At 42.6% G+C, this 16913-nt stretch overlaps 1 protein-coding gene across 1 annotated transcript; it reads left to right on the top strand.

Moving 5' to 3' along the window:
- The first annotated feature begins 1825 nt into the window (after nt 1–1825).
- Nucleotides 1826–15774, top strand: LOC106567424 (PWWP domain-containing protein 2A). Its single transcript, XM_014136658.3, has 3 exons — nt 1826–3026; nt 9898–11824; nt 15578–15774. Exons 1-2 carry the CDS (start codon nt 1885–1887, stop codon nt 11795–11797), a joined length of 3042 nt encoding a protein of 1013 aa, XP_013992133.1. The 5' UTR covers nt 1826–1884; the 3' UTR covers nt 11798–11824; nt 15578–15774.
- Nucleotides 15775–16913: the final 1139 nt, after the last annotated feature.

A 16913-nucleotide genomic window follows, 5' to 3' on the forward strand; every position in this document is an offset into this window, starting at 1 on the left:
AATTGTTGGAAAAATGACTTGTGTCATGCACAAAGTAGATGTCCTAACCGACTTGCCCAAACTATAGTTTGTTAACAAGAAATTTGTGGAATGGTTGAAAAACGAGTTATAATGACTCCAACCTAAGTGTATGTAAACTTCCGACTTCAACTGTATGTAATAAGATCCACATTTCTATATCTAGCCTACAGTAGGCTACTATTTTTGATAGTTCATTGAATTACGTAGTGCTCATCTAAATGTAAGAAAATGCTCATTTGAAATTCTTAAGAAATTGAAATGAATAAGTAAGTAAGTAAGTTTATTCAGGTATTGGTTACTCATTGACTGATACTGTATTACCTTTGATTTCATCACTTGAGTCGTTGATGTACTATGCCAAGAGTACACATAAAACTCTTTCATGATTATTTGCTCAACAGTGTCCTTCAGCACATAGCTAAATCATTTTATTCTCCCCGAGGGTGGAATCAGTTTGAAGAGTGTAAAACACACTGAAACATCAACTTTTATAGTGCACCATACTACTTAAGTACCCCTTACCAATGACAAATGGCATACAATCTTTCTCTGTCAGAAGTCATTTTTGTAAGGTGGTACTCTCAAAAGGGGTACTACGGTATCTCTTATGGATAATCTCTAATTCACACAAAGGACACACCTGTAACACAAATGCTCTTCCTCAACTGAAAATGTGTTTCAGCTGCCTTGTCAAGTAATACTATTATCTTCCATCCACCCCCATATAATATCCAACGGTATTTCATGCTGAGATGCTTTGACAGTGCTTTTCAGAGGAACCACCCTAAACTCAGGTCAAAAGTTCGCTATGAACACATTAGGCCTAGGAGTGTATGCTATAGGCCAAGATCTATATCAGGGGTGTATTTCAGACACTGCTGGTACTGCTATAAAAATCCTGTAAAATATTCATTGAATAATATGGATAAGGGATATATAGCAATGCATTATATTTATAGAATTTATCCATTCAGATACACTTTTTATGCAGACGTAAATGGTAGAACTGATATGACCCCTCGTTTTTGGATCCTATCTTTAGAAACTGTGGTATACATATACCTACTGGTAAGCTTGGTTTCTAAAGGAGACAAATATAATGTGAGAATGAAATAGCAATGTGCAATTGTGGCCTAAGACTTAAAGCCTTATAAAGCCTTGCACCAGACCAGTCAGCAATCGTGAAGCTGAAGGCTATGGCAAGGACCTAAGCAATTCATTCTGCTTGTTGTTGTTTTCGTCGTCATTTGGACTGCTACTTAGATAGATAGAGCTACAACCAGACGTTACTTTTTCGTAGCAGGTTAGGAGAATTTAAGCAGCAGGTTAAGATAATTAACCTTATATGCATTTACTCTATAATGTGTTCTCTTGCCTCATATGAGACATAATGACACAGTTATACATAGTTTATACTAGTGAGTCACCACCTGACGAATTTGAAGTGACTGATAAGTGTTAAATGCAATGCATTGAGTGTTGCCCAGACAACATGTTTGAAGGATAGGGATAGAACTAGGACCAAAGACAAAAGGTCCAAAATCAATATAGGCCTACTTTACATTTTTTAACATCTCTGCTTGAACCTCGCTGATTCTTGAAATACAATACAATATCGCCCCTTGTGGAAAAGGTTCACAAAAGTTTTATTTTTTGCCTGCTACGTTAGGTTAAGGTTAGACAAAGAGAGCCAATTACAAAAGTGTTTCCAGGGTTTCCTTTGAATGACGTGGACATTGACAACTCAACTACAACTTTATAGTTCGCTGGCCTATCAAGTGTTCTTGGCTTTCAAGTGGGCGGGCTCTAGTGCTATCACAGGGAGAGGACGGGACCTGGCCGTAGAAGCAAAGCGGAAAGAAAATGGCGGCCGTGGCTGCGGAGCCAGGAGCTGTTGCGGTATCAACAACAACAGCGGGGGACTGTGGTGAGCACGAACCGGTGCCAGCTGTGCCGGGGGCCAAACTCGACTCCGATGCAACGCAGCAGTACGCGCCAGTAATAGACCTTGTTCACCAACTCAAGGATGGGGATGCAGTTCAGGAATGCGGCCAGGTCCAAATGGAGCTAGTGAGCAGGCCAGACCAAGAAGCCGCGGGAAAAGTCCTCGCTGCTTGTGCAGAGGATGAACACATCGATACAGGATGTCTCATGGTCGGCGTAGAAAATACCGATAACCATTCTCGCGAGGGCTATGGTTCGAAATACACAATGTCGAGGGCAGAACGTTTGAAACAATTTTTTTCGCCTAATGTTGATCCTGCAAACGAGCTCAGTAAGCACGAGCCCTACGCCTGCCATCAGAATAGCTCCATCTCCGATTCACAGCCATCGGTGGTCTTTTTGCATTCGTTCCCTGCGCATCCTGTGACTACGGAGGCTGGGCTGTCGTTGGCAGAACCAGCAGAGCCCATGATCAATTACTATCAAAACACAGAATTAACCCAACCTACTATTATCGAGTGTGACTATAGAGCTTTAATCAAACCGTCCCACGAGGCAGAACTGGAGCCCGAATCAGCAGATGATGCTCCTTCTGGTACCGAGTACAAGGCCGAGTCTTCGGAAGATGCCTCTCTTGAACACCCCCAGTCCATAGAACACGTCGACTCTCCGCCAGTTCTAGAGACGGAGAGACTCCTTGGAACACCCATGGAGACTGGATACATTTATGACTTTTCGAGCATCACAAACCAGAACTCTCCGAGTCCCGAGCTTCCTGTAATGGCAGTGGGTCAGGTTCCCTCCTCGGCAGAACTTGGGGACTCGTGCTCACGACAGCGGAGTTTGGAAACGAACTTCCACGAGAGCGAGACCGTAATGAAACCCCCTCACCCCATGCCCGTTGCTGAAACTGAGGAGGTACAGTCCGAGTCAGTGGACAATCTGATACCTGGTTCCGAAGTTCGAGTATCTCTGGATCACATCATCGACGACGCACTGGTGGTGTCCTTTCGGTTAGGCGAGAAGATCTTCTCTGGGGTTCTGATGGACCTCTCTAAAAGGTATAGTATAATCCTTCTCGGAAATGTCTCTTATATTTTAGTTTTATACCACATTTGTTTTTCTATGTAACTTCCTAAGACTTTTCTGTCCATTAGTTTACTTCTGGAAACACACCACATCTTTTTGTTTACCACTGACATCCACTGCACATTATGCACATACAAAATTATACAACAATTCACACCTGAAAGATGTGGTGTGTTCTCATTCCGACTTGTCAGCTGTCAGTAAAGGACCTTGTGCTTTGCAAACCCCTGCCTCCTGACCTAAACAGATAGTTTTCTACATTTGCCAGGGGTCGAGGGGTCAAGCTACCATGGTGATCTCTAGTTTGACAACATATCACAAAAATACAGAGGAACTGCTCTTATCCCCAATTATGTGGGCAGTGCTTTCGGATTGTCATTTCAGTTTACAAAGCTAAACTTGATGTTTCTATTTACAAAGTCCAGGTATATCAGAGGTCAGCTGGAGAGGATGATCACATGCTCAGTCTAGTGTAAGGTCATACTTAGGAGAATGCTGCAGTTGGTAGAGTAGTCATGTAGCATTATGCCACTATCAACAACCCCTCTCGGATTCTATCTAATATCCTTCTTGTAATTTGTCACCCGTCTCATCAACACCTTTCCTCCAACCCTCCCTTTATCATCTGCAGGTCTAGATTTTGGGTCATAATTAAACTTGCTGACATGCCTGGTGACTATGTTGACTATCTTCATTATGTTTAGCAAAGATGACATCTGTACACACGATCAACACCTTGTTGTGTTTAGTTTCCCCTCACAAACTGCTTACTGCTCATTGTGTAGTTGCTCTTCAGGACTTCATATCGTTTCAAGGTATCCCTCTGGTGTTATACCATATACGCTATTAATATAGGTTATCAATACATGGTAGAATATGCTATAACTTGGAAGCCACGTTAGTGTAAGTTGCTTTGATAAGAGCCTGAGCAGCAGTGATCCCCAGAACAATGGCCGGTTCATTATAATGACAAGATGGAGGCCACTCAAACCTTACTGCGACATTTTCTACAGTACTGTAGATAATCAACACCATCCCCTCTCTACAAACAAAATACTCCATTTTTAGATCCTCATTGTTGAGTCTAAGGGATCGGTTTATGGCTTTTGTTTTCCAACAGTCCCCTGAGTGCAGGCCTTGTGCCTGTGATTTGCCAGAGTGTGTTCCATAGCATAGGTCATATGGAATCATTGTTTTTCCTATTGGATGTGTGCTCAAGATGAGAGATGAGTCGCTGTCTTCGGTTCAGACTAACTCGCCGCTAGACATCGACCTGGTCCTAAAATATCTACTCTACCCGTCCCCTACTTAGGTGTATGCATCTGGAAAGATGGGTGTTAGGATAGATGGGTGGAATTTCCACCATATTGTTGCTATCAGTGGAAAAGTTGGAGCTGCTACCATATTGTATACTTATCAAATTATTTCAAATCTATGAAGTGCCAAGGGGAAGAGGCCAGCTGATGTTTCTGGACCAGGCCAACCTTTTGCCTAGCTGACAGTCACCTGGTGTTGATTAGGAAGTAAAAGATGGTGGTTGTGTGTTAATGAAAGGTGTTGGTTGATAAGGAGGCTGCTATGAGAAGCTGTGACGCAAAGGAAAGACAGTGGTGAGGAAAGGCATGTTCCCCTCTTTCTCTTGGCTGTTTCATTCATTGTGATCAGAGTGAGACACTCGCTAATCCTTAACTCTCCAGTGCAATTTTACAGTTGGTTTTGGCTGTCAGAGGAATCTGCATCTTTCTACGGTTTCAAGGATGTTTATAAGTAGCAATGGAGGGGCTCATGGCCATATTAATGCAGGTACAGATGTAGGCTACTTGCTTATGCGCATTTCCATCGAAAAGATTCATAGGAGCATGTCAAATGAAAGTTAAGTCTATATTTTTGGGAAATGAAGGCATGGATACATTTTTCAAAAATGTTTAAATCTTAAATTAGACATAAGTAAAGGCACATGGAAAAGGAGTCTTGGAAAACAACTACCTACCCGAAAAAGTCTTAAGGTATCGAAAATACATCAAAACAAAATGTTATTGTAAAAACCCTGACAATATCAACACTTATATTTAGTTTTGGAGAAATGGTTTACCTTCTGCAAGTTTAAGAAATATTGCCTTGTAATTCCATTACCAAAAATGCACATTTAAGATATTTTGTAATTTCGGATAATGAAAGTTCACAGAAGTAACAAGTAATGGTAAACCTACCAATTTAGTATTTTACTGATATCGATTTTGTTTATGAATTAAGTCATTAAAATTGGTAACGTATTTACCAAAAAATATGTAACGTAATTACTGCAACTGAATTGGCTACGATAGGAAATCATAATAGTCACAAACCACAGTTGGGTCACCTGCTACTGTCCTCTCTTCCACTGGCATTATAACGGTTTTCTTTCTCCTTCTGTCGTCTGGTGGTCAAACCAAGAGTGTTACAACAGTGAGTCTGGACAACCCCTGCCTCTCTCCCGTTTTCCTCGCTTTCTGCCCTTCTCTCTTACTCTCCAGTTAATGTCACCTCTCCCAGCTCTTACTGACACCTACCCATGACCCCCCTGTAACCAGCATCCTAACCCACCTAGCACCGACCAACACCGGATGTCCATGGAAGTTGAAAAGTAGTTCAAATTTGGTCAGTCCACCCTGACCTTGATGGTAATGTCCACAGACTGACTGGACCAATCATAGACATATGTTTCACAAGTTTGGAAAGTACAGTGAGTAGAGATCACAATACAGCACAGTAGAATACAGTCCAATACAGTAAAGTATAGTATTGTACTCTACTGAACTTTATTGCACTCTACTGAACCCTACTCTGCTCTTTTGTACTGCAATGTACTCTACTGTGCTCTGCTGAGCTGTGATGTCCAAACTTATTAAACATGAGAATCAGGGGTCACGTTAATAGTTCAGAAATCTGCATTTTGAAAATGCAGCCCATCAAAAAAAATCTGCGTTTTAAATCATATCACCTGCGTTTTATATTGACAGTCAAGTGTTTTACTTCAATAGAGTAATCAGGGATGTGCAACTATAGTTTTCCTTCACAGAAAATACATTTGTGCAGAAAATAGCTTCATTTTCATCAGGTGACAAAAGAAGTGCAAAGCTATTTGGCTAACAGTCACAAGTAAATGAGCGTACAATGAAAAAGCAAGTAATTTTTTGCAAAAAAACGATGCATGGCCATTTCTAATGTTTATCATAGAAAGAATGTAGCCAGCTACATTTCCTAATGTTTTGCTTGATGTTAATTTTGCATTTTACCAGAGAAAAGTAGGCTACACAGAGAAAAGTACCAGAGAAAAGTAGCTACACATTGGTCAGCGCTGTCTGCTGATAGAATGCCCATTTGTGGATTCTCTTCCGAGTGGAGAAGTGCAACTGAAGCAGAGGTGGAGAAGTGCAACTGAAGCACAAAATGAGTCTGATGCCAAGCAGAAATTACAATATGAAGCATTTTAGATCAGCGTTTACAAAACGCAGCAAAATAACGTATTAAGAAATAGGCCTATCTTTTTTAGTGCGACCCCTGAGAATAACATTCATATCCATAATTATGCATTTCTGGCTATTACAGATCAGGGACCCATGATGTGTTCCTTTACCGGGTGTAAATCCACTTCACTTACAGACATCTTTGAAACGGGTTTGCATAAAATCCTGATTGAGATTTTACCTAAATTCCGTTACCAAAGTTTGCATCGGCATCTATCCACTAAATTCGTTTTTGTAATATTTTCAGTGGAAATTGTTAAGGAGTCCTTGTGCATAGACTTATGGTTCATTAAACTTTGAAATCAATGGTTTTTGTTTGGCATACATTTTAAAGTGGTAAAAAATGGAATCAAAGCATAATTCCATTAACGTGGAATTGCCCTTATGTAACTGCCAGAGAAACAATACATTTTGAACCGCACACATCCCCTCCCATTTAAAGAGATTGAAAGTTTGAATGTACGCAGTAATTGAGTACAAGCATCCCAAACCTCGACTTTTAATATTATGCCCTCCAAAAGGCCGTAGCCTGACACATTGTCCAGTTTTACTTTTAGCTCTGGACAGTACAAATACTACGTGGCCTGCGTTTTCAGTTTCTATAATTTTATAAAGCCAGACACATTTAACAGTTAGGCTATTGATTACAGTGCATTCGGGAAAGTATTCAGACCCCTTCACCTTTTCCACATTTTATTACATTGTAGCCTTATTCTAAAATGGATGAAATAAAAACACTCAAGCTACGCACAATACCCCATAATGACAAAGCAAAAACAGGTTTAGAAATGTGCAAAATTATTAAAAATAATAAGAATTCAGACCGTTTGCTATGAGACTCAATTGAGCTCAGGTGCATCCTGTTTCCATTGATCATCCTTGATGTTTCTACAACTTGATTGGAGTCCACCTGTGGTAAATTCAATTGATTGGACATGATTTGGAAAGGCACACACCTGTCTATATAAGGTCCCACAGTTGACAATGTATGTCAGAGCAAAAACCAAGCCATGAGGTCGAAGGAATTGTCCATAGAGCTCCGAGACAGGAATGTGTCGAAGGCACAGCTCTGGGGAAGGGTACAAAAAAAAAACCTGCAGCATTGAAGGTTCCCAAGAACACAGTGGCCTCCATCATTCTTAAATGGAAGAAGTTTGGAACCACCAAGACTTTTCCTAGAGCTGGCCGCCCGGCCAAACTGAGCAATCGGGGGAGAAGGGCCTTGGTCAGGGAGGTGGCTAAGAACCCGATGGTCACTGACAGAGCTCCAGAGTTCCTCTGTGTAAATGGGAGGACCTTCCAGAAGGATAACCATCTCTGAAGAACTCCACCAAATCAGGCCTTTATAGTAGAGTGGCAAGACAGAAGCCACTCCTCAGTATAAGGCACATGACAGCCCGCTTGGAGTTTGCCAAAACGCACCTAAAGTACTCTGACCATGAGAAACAAGATTCTCTGGTCTGATGAAACCAAGATTGAATTCTTTGGCCTGAATGCCAAGCGTCTCGTCTGGAGGAAACTCGGCACCATCCTGTGGGTGTGGGGATGTTTTTCAGCAGCAGCGACTGAGAGACTAGTCAGGAGACTAGTCAGTTCATTGTTAGAACCTTCATAAGAGCACCTTTACATTTCAGAGCTGTTTCCCAAAACATCTTTATTGACGTTGCACTTGCTTGACAAATACAAATATTCTTGCTCTTATCCATAAGAATCTCATCATGTAGACTAGCCTACCCGCACTGTGTATGCGAGCTGTTGGATAGAGAGCACATGCGAAGACCAGAGTAGGCACATTTGCTATTTAACGCAACAGTTTGTTAGAAAACTATTGGTCGAGTTGAAAATGGGATGTAAACACACTGAACTTTAGATTTTTATTCGGTACATGAAAACTTAAGCAAAAAAAATACATTTTTTGTTCTCTACGTCATCACGCACTGATGTTTGGCTGAAAAACCACTGGTGGGTAAATGCTCATATTTTCTAATGTCGCCAGTTGGATGGTAACCTAGCTATTGATCCATTGTTTTGTTCTCCAAAGGGGAGGAAGGGTGGTCCAGTAGAGTTAGCATTTGGTCCAGTAGAGTTAGCATTTGGTCCAGTAGAGTTAGCATTTGGTCCAGTAGAGTTAGCATGATAAATCTTGTCCTGTATTTGCGCTTGATGCACTCACTAATGCAGCATAGGGACACATTTACCCAAGGCCATCTATCTCTGTATAGCTCTGTCATCTCTCTGTAACATGGGGATTGTTTTAGGAGGTGCTCTGGTAGGAAACATATTGTACTGCATATTATATCTCAGCCTAGAAACTAGCTCAACTAGGCCTATGTAGTGGTAGTTGAACCACTTGACCTATAGTATCTGGATAATGTTCAGTAGGGCCGGCAGTTTTAAGATTTTGATTGAGCTGAAGTTGTCAAGGTGTATTGGGGTTCTTCTGGGATAAAAAAGTAAATAAATAATATATATATATATATATATATATATTTCTGCCATGGTAATAGCCACCGCTGAAACTTTTTGTAGGCTTATTCAGATTTGTTTGTTTTTGGTTCATGGTAGCGTTGAATTTAGGCTAGGCCTGCTTCATGGAAAGTAAATTATCATATACGCTATGTCTGGTTTGCTTTGCATGGCCCACATTTCTACACCTCCTGGAATTTCATTTTGAGGAACACTCAGTCAAATAGAGAAAACAAGACAGGCAGCGCAATTCAGATTTTTCTTCCCTAATTGGTCTGTTGACCGATCAGATCAGGTCTGAAAAATATCTGATGTGAAAAGATCTGTGATTGGTCAAAAGACCAATTAGTGTAAAAAATAAAAATAAAAATCTGAATTGCTCTTCCTGTATCAACACAGCCCAATAGATGTTGAAATGTGTGGCAGTTTCAACCCAAGAGTTACTTCTGATCCCAAATTCATAAGGTAGGGTTTGACAAACACAGTCATGGACTTTCTGCTGCCACCTTCACTTGTATCTGCCGTATTAAAACATTAGTGAGTAAAGCTGGAGGGTGAGCATTAATATTGTAAACAAGGATTGTTTTTTTTCCTTTGTTTGTAGGGCCTTGTGCACTCTAGTTAGCTATGGTGATGTTGTGTTTTAGGCAGTGGGAGCTTCTTTGATCTTTTGCAACACTAATTTAATATTTCCTCTTTGAATGTTCAGGATTTAATTGATTTAGATTGTACATTTAGGAAATCAGTGTAGGCCTAAATGAGAAACATCTTGAATTAGCATGAAATCTTTGACGAATACAAGACAAAAAACAAGTTTAGAGTTTTTATAGTTATCCACAGTTTCTAAATCCTCTAAATTCTCTCTTCTCAGGTTTGGACCCTATGGAATTCCAATCACTGTGTTCCCAAAGAGAGAATACAAGGATAAACCTGAATCTATGCAGCTAAAGACAGAACCATTCCAGCCAGAGAAGGTGGAAAAGCCAGTCCAGGAAAACCCTGACAGCCAAGTTGTCGCAATCCCCGAACCAAACCCTGACCCCCAGCCTAAGCTTAACCCATGGACTTCAAAACCTCCGCCACTGTTTCAGGAGGGAGCCCCTTACCCTCCACCATTGTTCATCAGGGACACCTACAACCAGTCGTTACCTCAGCCGCCCCCCCGCAAGATCAAGCGGCCCAAGCGCAGGCTGTATCGCGAGGAGCCCACCTCTATCATGAACGCCATCAAGTTGCGGCCCCGCCAGGTGCTCTGTGACAAGTGCAAGGGGACTGTCATGACCGTGGACAAGAGGGAGCCACGTAGAGGCCCTGTGTCGGACTCTAGGGGCGAGGACGCCAAGCGGAGACGCAACGACAGTGCAGCTACTGTCAGCAAGCGGCCGCGTAATGACCCTCGCTCTGAGGAGAAGCGCCATGCTGCTGAGGTGTCCAAACGACAGGCCTCAGGGATACGAGTCTCCTCTTCCTCTTCTCTGGGCCAGGTGAAGGGCGGAGCTGGAGGGAACAGGGTTCTGAGGACAACATCCACCACAACAACATCACCGGTCAACAGCAGCTCCAGAGTCCAGCTCAATGCCAAGAAAGTGCTGCAGAGCAAAAATGTTGATCACTCCAAGGCACGGGAGGTGCTGAAATTGGCCAAGGCGCAGAAGAGGCAGAGGGAGACTACAGTGGTCACTGGTAGCAGTGGCAACGCCAAGACGATGACGAGGGCCGCTGCCCTGCAGGAGGCCCACGCCCACCAGAAGGTCCACTTCACCCGACGGCTGCAGCAGATCAGCGGGGTGGGACCAAGCAACGCCACCCCTCTCCCACCCAGGATGCGCATCAAGCCTCAAAGGTACCGTAATGAAGAGAATGACTCTTCTACATGTAAGCCGCCTTGCCTCGAGAAAGTGCCGGGAAGTGGCCGTTTGTCCCCTCCAAAGCCAGGCGCGCCCCGCTGCACCTCCACGCGCTCCTCCTCCTCCTCCTGCTCCACAGGCGAGGCCACTGCTGCTGAAAACCAGGGTCCAGATAAAGGGCCAGAACCTGAGCTCAGTCCTCAGACTCAATCCCAGCCCCAAGTGGAACCCCTCACAGCCACGGAGCACAGCGACCCCAAGGTGGAGCCAGAGGAGCAGGGGGGGCGGGAGGAGAGGCGGGAGACGCGCGGCAGCAAGGCTGGCAACCTTGTGGTGTACATGACCCTTAACCCCAGCCAGCCTGACTCCTCTAATACCTCCATGTGCAGCATTGATAGTGCAGATGACTTAAAGTCTTCAAACTCAGAGTGTAGCTCCACCGAGACCTTTGACTTTCCCCCTCCCGGTGATTTGCACTCGCCCCCCGCCCCTGGCACGTCCTCAGCAGTCACTGACCCCTCGCCTGCACCTACGGAAGAGAAAACCCCTCGTAAATCTCAGAAAGTGTTTTCCAAAAATGTGTCTAAGTGTGTCTCTCTGGACGGCAGGAGCATTTGCGTAGGGGACATCGTTTGGGCCAAAATATATGGTTTCCCTTGGTGGCCAGCCCGTGTCTTAGGCATCCAGATCAGCCGCAAAGATAATGGGCTCTTAGTCAGGCAGGAGGCCCGTGTCGCCTGGTTCGGTTCACCCACCACCTCCTTCTTGGCACTTGCACAGGTCGCCCCCTTTCTAGAAAGCTTCCAGTCACGCTTCGACAAGAAGAGAAAGGGCTTGTACCGTAAAGCCATCACAGAGGCAGCCAAGGCTGCCAAGCAGCTCACTCCTGAGGTTCGCGCCTTGCTTACGCAATTCGAGACGTGAGGTGGTGTGCTTTGGGGAAAAGGAAAGGTAGGCAAACATGCCCCCCCTCCCCCCTTCCCCTCCCCTGCTAGTCACCTACCATGTCCCTTCACCTTCCTGGCAGAAAGAAACTAAATATTTCAGGCCAGACAACCAGGACACCTCTTTTTTTTCTATTTATCAAAAAGGGACTGAATGGGTTGGGGTTATACACATTACTGCATATATAAAAATGGCAGTGTGTTTTTATTTTATCATCCTTATCAAATTTCACTTATTTATCCAAATTGGTGGAAATCTGGTCGTTTTATTTTTAACTTTTCTTTACAGAATGGTTGGCGATTGAAATATTCTCCTTATCTTGAGGCCTTTAAGTTTCACTCTATTTGCAAAGAAGCTTATGTTATGTTCTAACACCATGGTTCATAGGTCTGCTTGATTGGCTGCCAATTGTCAAAATCTTAAGAGACAAAAAGTGTATTTCTTTTAGTCTATGCAACAAACGGTTCAGTCTCAGATACTGTGAACGGAAAGTTACAGGATCTAAGCAGCAGTAAATATGATGTATCTGTGCTGGTGGAAGACATGTACTGTAGCTGTGATGTGACGAGGAAGTGGACCCTGGTGGATTTGAAGAGCGAGCAGTCATAGGGGCTTAGGTACCTGCTGTATCTCAGACACAGTCAGAGCTGACTGGCTGTGGGAGCTGGCTGCCGGGCCGGTAAGCTCTTGATCACCGTGTGGCACACTGCCAGCTAGGGCTTTCCAGACAGTTGAGCTGGGGTTGTGAGGATGTGCCTGTAAGCCAAAGTCACCTCAAGTGCCGGTGAGAGGAGGATGGTGCCCTGTTTCTAATCCTCTCTGAAAACAGAGATGGTTGCAGGGCAGTAAATACAGTACTGAGAGTGTGCCCGCTCAACCGGGCAGTGGGCACATCCACCCCCCTCATACCTGTCCAGTGCTACATCATTTGGTCCCCTTGGGCCACCTCACCTCTCCCCCTTTCTCTCTCCTCATCTGACTCTGTCCTGTCTGTAGTCTCTATACCTTATGCTCCTCAGTTAACCAAGACTGTTTTATTACTCTCTGGTCTTCCTATCTAGCTCCTTGATTTTGCATGCTGTTATACATAGAATGATGCCCAATTTGTTTTAAAATCACTGATTTGAATTGTCTGCATCGGGACATTTTAAACAAAGATGTTAGTTGATGGAGCGCTGGCTTACTATGAAAATGATAGAATCAACTAGCATTGACAGAGGGAAGCCATTTTAGTTACTCCTCTCATATACGTGTGGTATGGCACGTTACAGGGATGAACAATTTTTTCTCAGTTATTTTGTAAAACTTTTACTATGGGTTTGCCATGTCTTGTTGACTTGTACTAAGTAGTTCAGTGATTTCTCAGAGTTCTCAGTGTTCAGCTGTTACTCAACCCTATTTGAGTTGGAATGTGTTTGACTTTATTTGGTGCTTCTGAACTCGATCTTCTATCACTTCACTGCTTGGCTGATCTCATACGACTGCAAATCTTGATTTTATATATTATGTACAGTACAATCTGTATCAAATTATTTTTAGTGGATTTTTCTGATGAATAATGGAAAAAGGTTTTTTTGTTTGGCTGAAGTTGGGGGAGGGTGGTGAGGAAAGGTTACCTCACCTGTTGTGTAATTATATGGGTTCAGAACAGATTTGACCATTTCATTACCAATGACAAATTACATTTCCTAAAGATGTTTGTTCATTTACCTACCTACATACCTATCCACTCTGACTAAATATTAAGGGACAGACAGTAAGACCAACATCGCCTCACCTTTGCCCTTTTGGCCCGAACAGGTAGAGATCAGAGGCTTATTGCTTGGTAGAGTACACTGACCTGACCATTGTTACAAGCAGAGACAAAGTGTATTATGATGGTTGGCTCTGTTTCTTCTATTTTGGACATCATCTGTTTGCAGATCAGAGAAGGCTGTATAGGTGGGAAAAAACTGTTGGAAAAAGTAACAGTTGAAGAATACTTGTGTAAATGTTTTCTGATGTTTTTAAAAAGTATTATAAATAAAATGTCAACTTCAAGAATCTTACCTAGTTGTCTTCATTTTAGTGCTCCTACTTCCATTAACACCTACAAATCCAATGCCATTTATAAGGCTTCAGTTTCACCTTGAAACAAGCTGGAATAAAAACATTGGTCATTTGGAATTTGGGATATTTCTATTGTCCCCCTCGTACTAAAATGGGGGCATTTTAAGTTGACTATGACCATGCCTTTTAAATTGTGGCTTGTGGTCTTTATAATAGCTGCCATTAACTGCAAATGTTTGTGGGGCTTTTATGAAATAGCAGACCTGTAGAAAACTACTTGCCAGTCAAGCCCCTGTTTACCACTTGAGGCTATTGGTACATTAACAATGAGAGGAAAGGGCTGAATGTGGAGAATTTTTTGGGGGGAGTAAAATCATTCCTTTTATTGAACAGATTTTCTTACCTGCAAACAGATCTAGGACATTGACGTCATATGCTAATAGAAGCCATTGTTCAATGGCTGTCAGTCAGTGTATCTGAAGCAATGCATCTTTGAATGGCATTGTGGAATTTAACGTTTAGGGGGAGTTTGATGGTTCTGTCCTCCTAATTGTTTGTAAATGAAATAGTACTGAGAAGTAATGTTTTGGTTTGAAATACAAATGAAAAGGCTACTTACCTTCCTAATATTGAGTTGCACCCCTGTTTGCCCTAAGATCAGCCTCAATTTGTCAGGGAATGGACTACAAGGTGTTGAAAGCATTCCACAAGGATGCTGGCCCATGTTGATGCCAATGATTCCCACAGTTGTCAAGTTGGCTGGATATCCTTTGGTTGGTAGACCATTTTTGATACACGCAAACCGGTGCGCCCGGCATCTACTATCGTACCCCATTCAAAGGCACTTAAATATTTTGTCTTTCCTATTCACCCTCTGAATGGCACAAATCCATATTTAACCTGTCTCCTCTCCTTTATCTACAGTGATTGAAGTGGATTAAAGGGGTAACATCAATAAGAGATAGTTGCGTTCACCTGGTCAGTCTGGCATGGAAAGAGCAGGTGTTCCTAATGTTTTGTTCACTCAGTGTATATGTCCATGTTCGGTAGCAGCATACACATAACATTACGTAAATAAAGGAGACGATCCACACAGCAGCAGCATTTCAAGGTTAACTACGTTAAATCTCAAAGACATTTGAATAATCAGTAGAGTAAATGCATGGCAGACCAGCAAACTGCTGAAAACGTTATCACAGATTACAATGACTCATTTGTGATGTCTATCTTGGTTTTACCACTGTCAATCAGAAACCTGCTAGGCTGAGGCATCCGTGCAGCAGAACTCAGGTATAGATCCCTCATTGAGACGCACAGGACCCGTCCCAGAATGCCTTAGAGGTGTCCTTGAGCCCAGAAATGGCGCCATTGCAACATGAACAATGCACCGTAAGGTTCATTCCTGATTTCACTCAAGATCACTGGAGGCCCCTCAAAAATGTTGTGTTGTTGGCTAACTAATGTGCGCTGACCTACAGCCTTTATTCAATGAACATTTTAGTATTTGTAGGAGTGCACTTCCTGTCATGTACCATAGCGTTGCCGTTTTCGATGTCTCAGTGCTTTGATAAAAAAAAGCTTTTTTTAATGGCATGCACTAAAACCTATTGAATCTGCTTTGTTGAGGCCAAATAACAGAAAGAACATGCCCTCTGATTTGGATGAAAAGGTCCCTGATGTGTTCATGTCTCTCTCTGTCTTCTCTTCCAGTGCTACAACGCTGAAGGGCTGCTGATGGGTCCTTTACACTGCCATTGGTTGAGAGACTGTCGGACGGAAGGACATGTCCAGAATTGGAGACGTCATCGATATAATTATTTTTATTTAAGTATCGGAAGAAGGAACATTTATATATTTATAATAAATTGCAGACCTACTCCATCTCTGGGCCTGTCCATCATGCTGAATACCATTTGATTTCTTTGAGCAGGCGTCCATGTCCACAAGCATGTGACCTTAGTTTGAGTGAGGACATCTGCAGAGTAGACGAGCACTCTGACCATTATAGATATCTATTACATTTGTATTACATACATGTTGACAGGACACAGGATTTTGCAGGGTTTTTAGTATGTTGATCAGTGATCTTGAAATGCAAAGACAAAAAAATGAATAAAAACAATACTATGTAAAACATTTATATTAATGCAATAAAGATTGCATGTGCTATGCTATTACAGTGCATTTGCAGAAGGCTGTGCTTTGTTGTGTTGAAGCAGTCTTGAAAAAGAATACTGGTGTCTCAAGCCCCGTTTATACCTGGTGCTAACATGCGGTCTGTGTCCTGATCCTGTCCACATTCTGATTGTGTCCGCATTTGAAGTGAAGTGATTGTGATCAGATCTTCCTGACCACCTTAGGAGGTAGTCAAGGACACGTTGTATCTAGATATCTTAGAAGTGTAAACAGATCTGGATTATCAAACCTTTTAAATATTCCCTCTCGACTCAAGGCAATATTTGTTTTATTTATCCCTTTTTCTCCCCAATTTTGTGGTATCCAATTGGTAGGTACAGTCTTGTCCCATCGCTGCAACTCCCGTACGGATTTGGAAGAGGCAAACCAGGATCTCTACTGGCACAGCTAGCACTGCGATGCAGTGCCTTAGTCCACAGCGCCACTCGGGAGACCCAGCAATATTTGTCTTAAAATAAAATAAAAATTTGCATTAATATGCTGAATTATACCTTTTTTGAGAAAGGTGATTGGGAGGATTAGAACCTGTGACCTTCTGGTCCCTTGCAAAGTCCATTGCACCAGCAGGGGGGATGGTACTAGCCCAGTCTTGTCACATATTTAAAGCTGTTCAGCCAGAAAGTTAGTAGATTAGAAATGTGATAAATTCAAAATGTTGGTTAAAGTTTAAAAAAGAAGTTGCAACCAATCTCTCACACTCACACACATGACTGAGGGGTGTGCTGTTTTGAAGCAACCGTGCCTCCATGTTGGCACTCCAAAGCTATAGAACAACAAATGTATTTTTCTTAATGTCTACATTTGTTTTATCCTATTACAGACACCTTAATGTTTACTTTCAAATTATATG

The sequence above is a fragment of the Salmo salar genome, chromosome 13 (genome assembly GCF_965601325.2).
Source record: "Salmo salar chromosome 13, fSalSal1, whole genome shotgun sequence".
Classification (NCBI taxonomy): domain Eukaryota; kingdom Metazoa; phylum Chordata; class Actinopteri; order Salmoniformes; family Salmonidae; genus Salmo; species Salmo salar.

Coding starts and splice junctions, on each gene's coding strand:
- LOC106567424 (XM_014136658.3), top strand. CDS start 1,885: ATGGCGGCCGTGGCTGCGGAGCCAGGAGCTGTTGCGGTATCAACAACA. Junction 3,027..9,897: donor CTGATGGACCTCTCTAAAAG/GTATAGTATAAT, acceptor CTCTCTTCTCAG/GTTTGGACCCTATGGAATTC.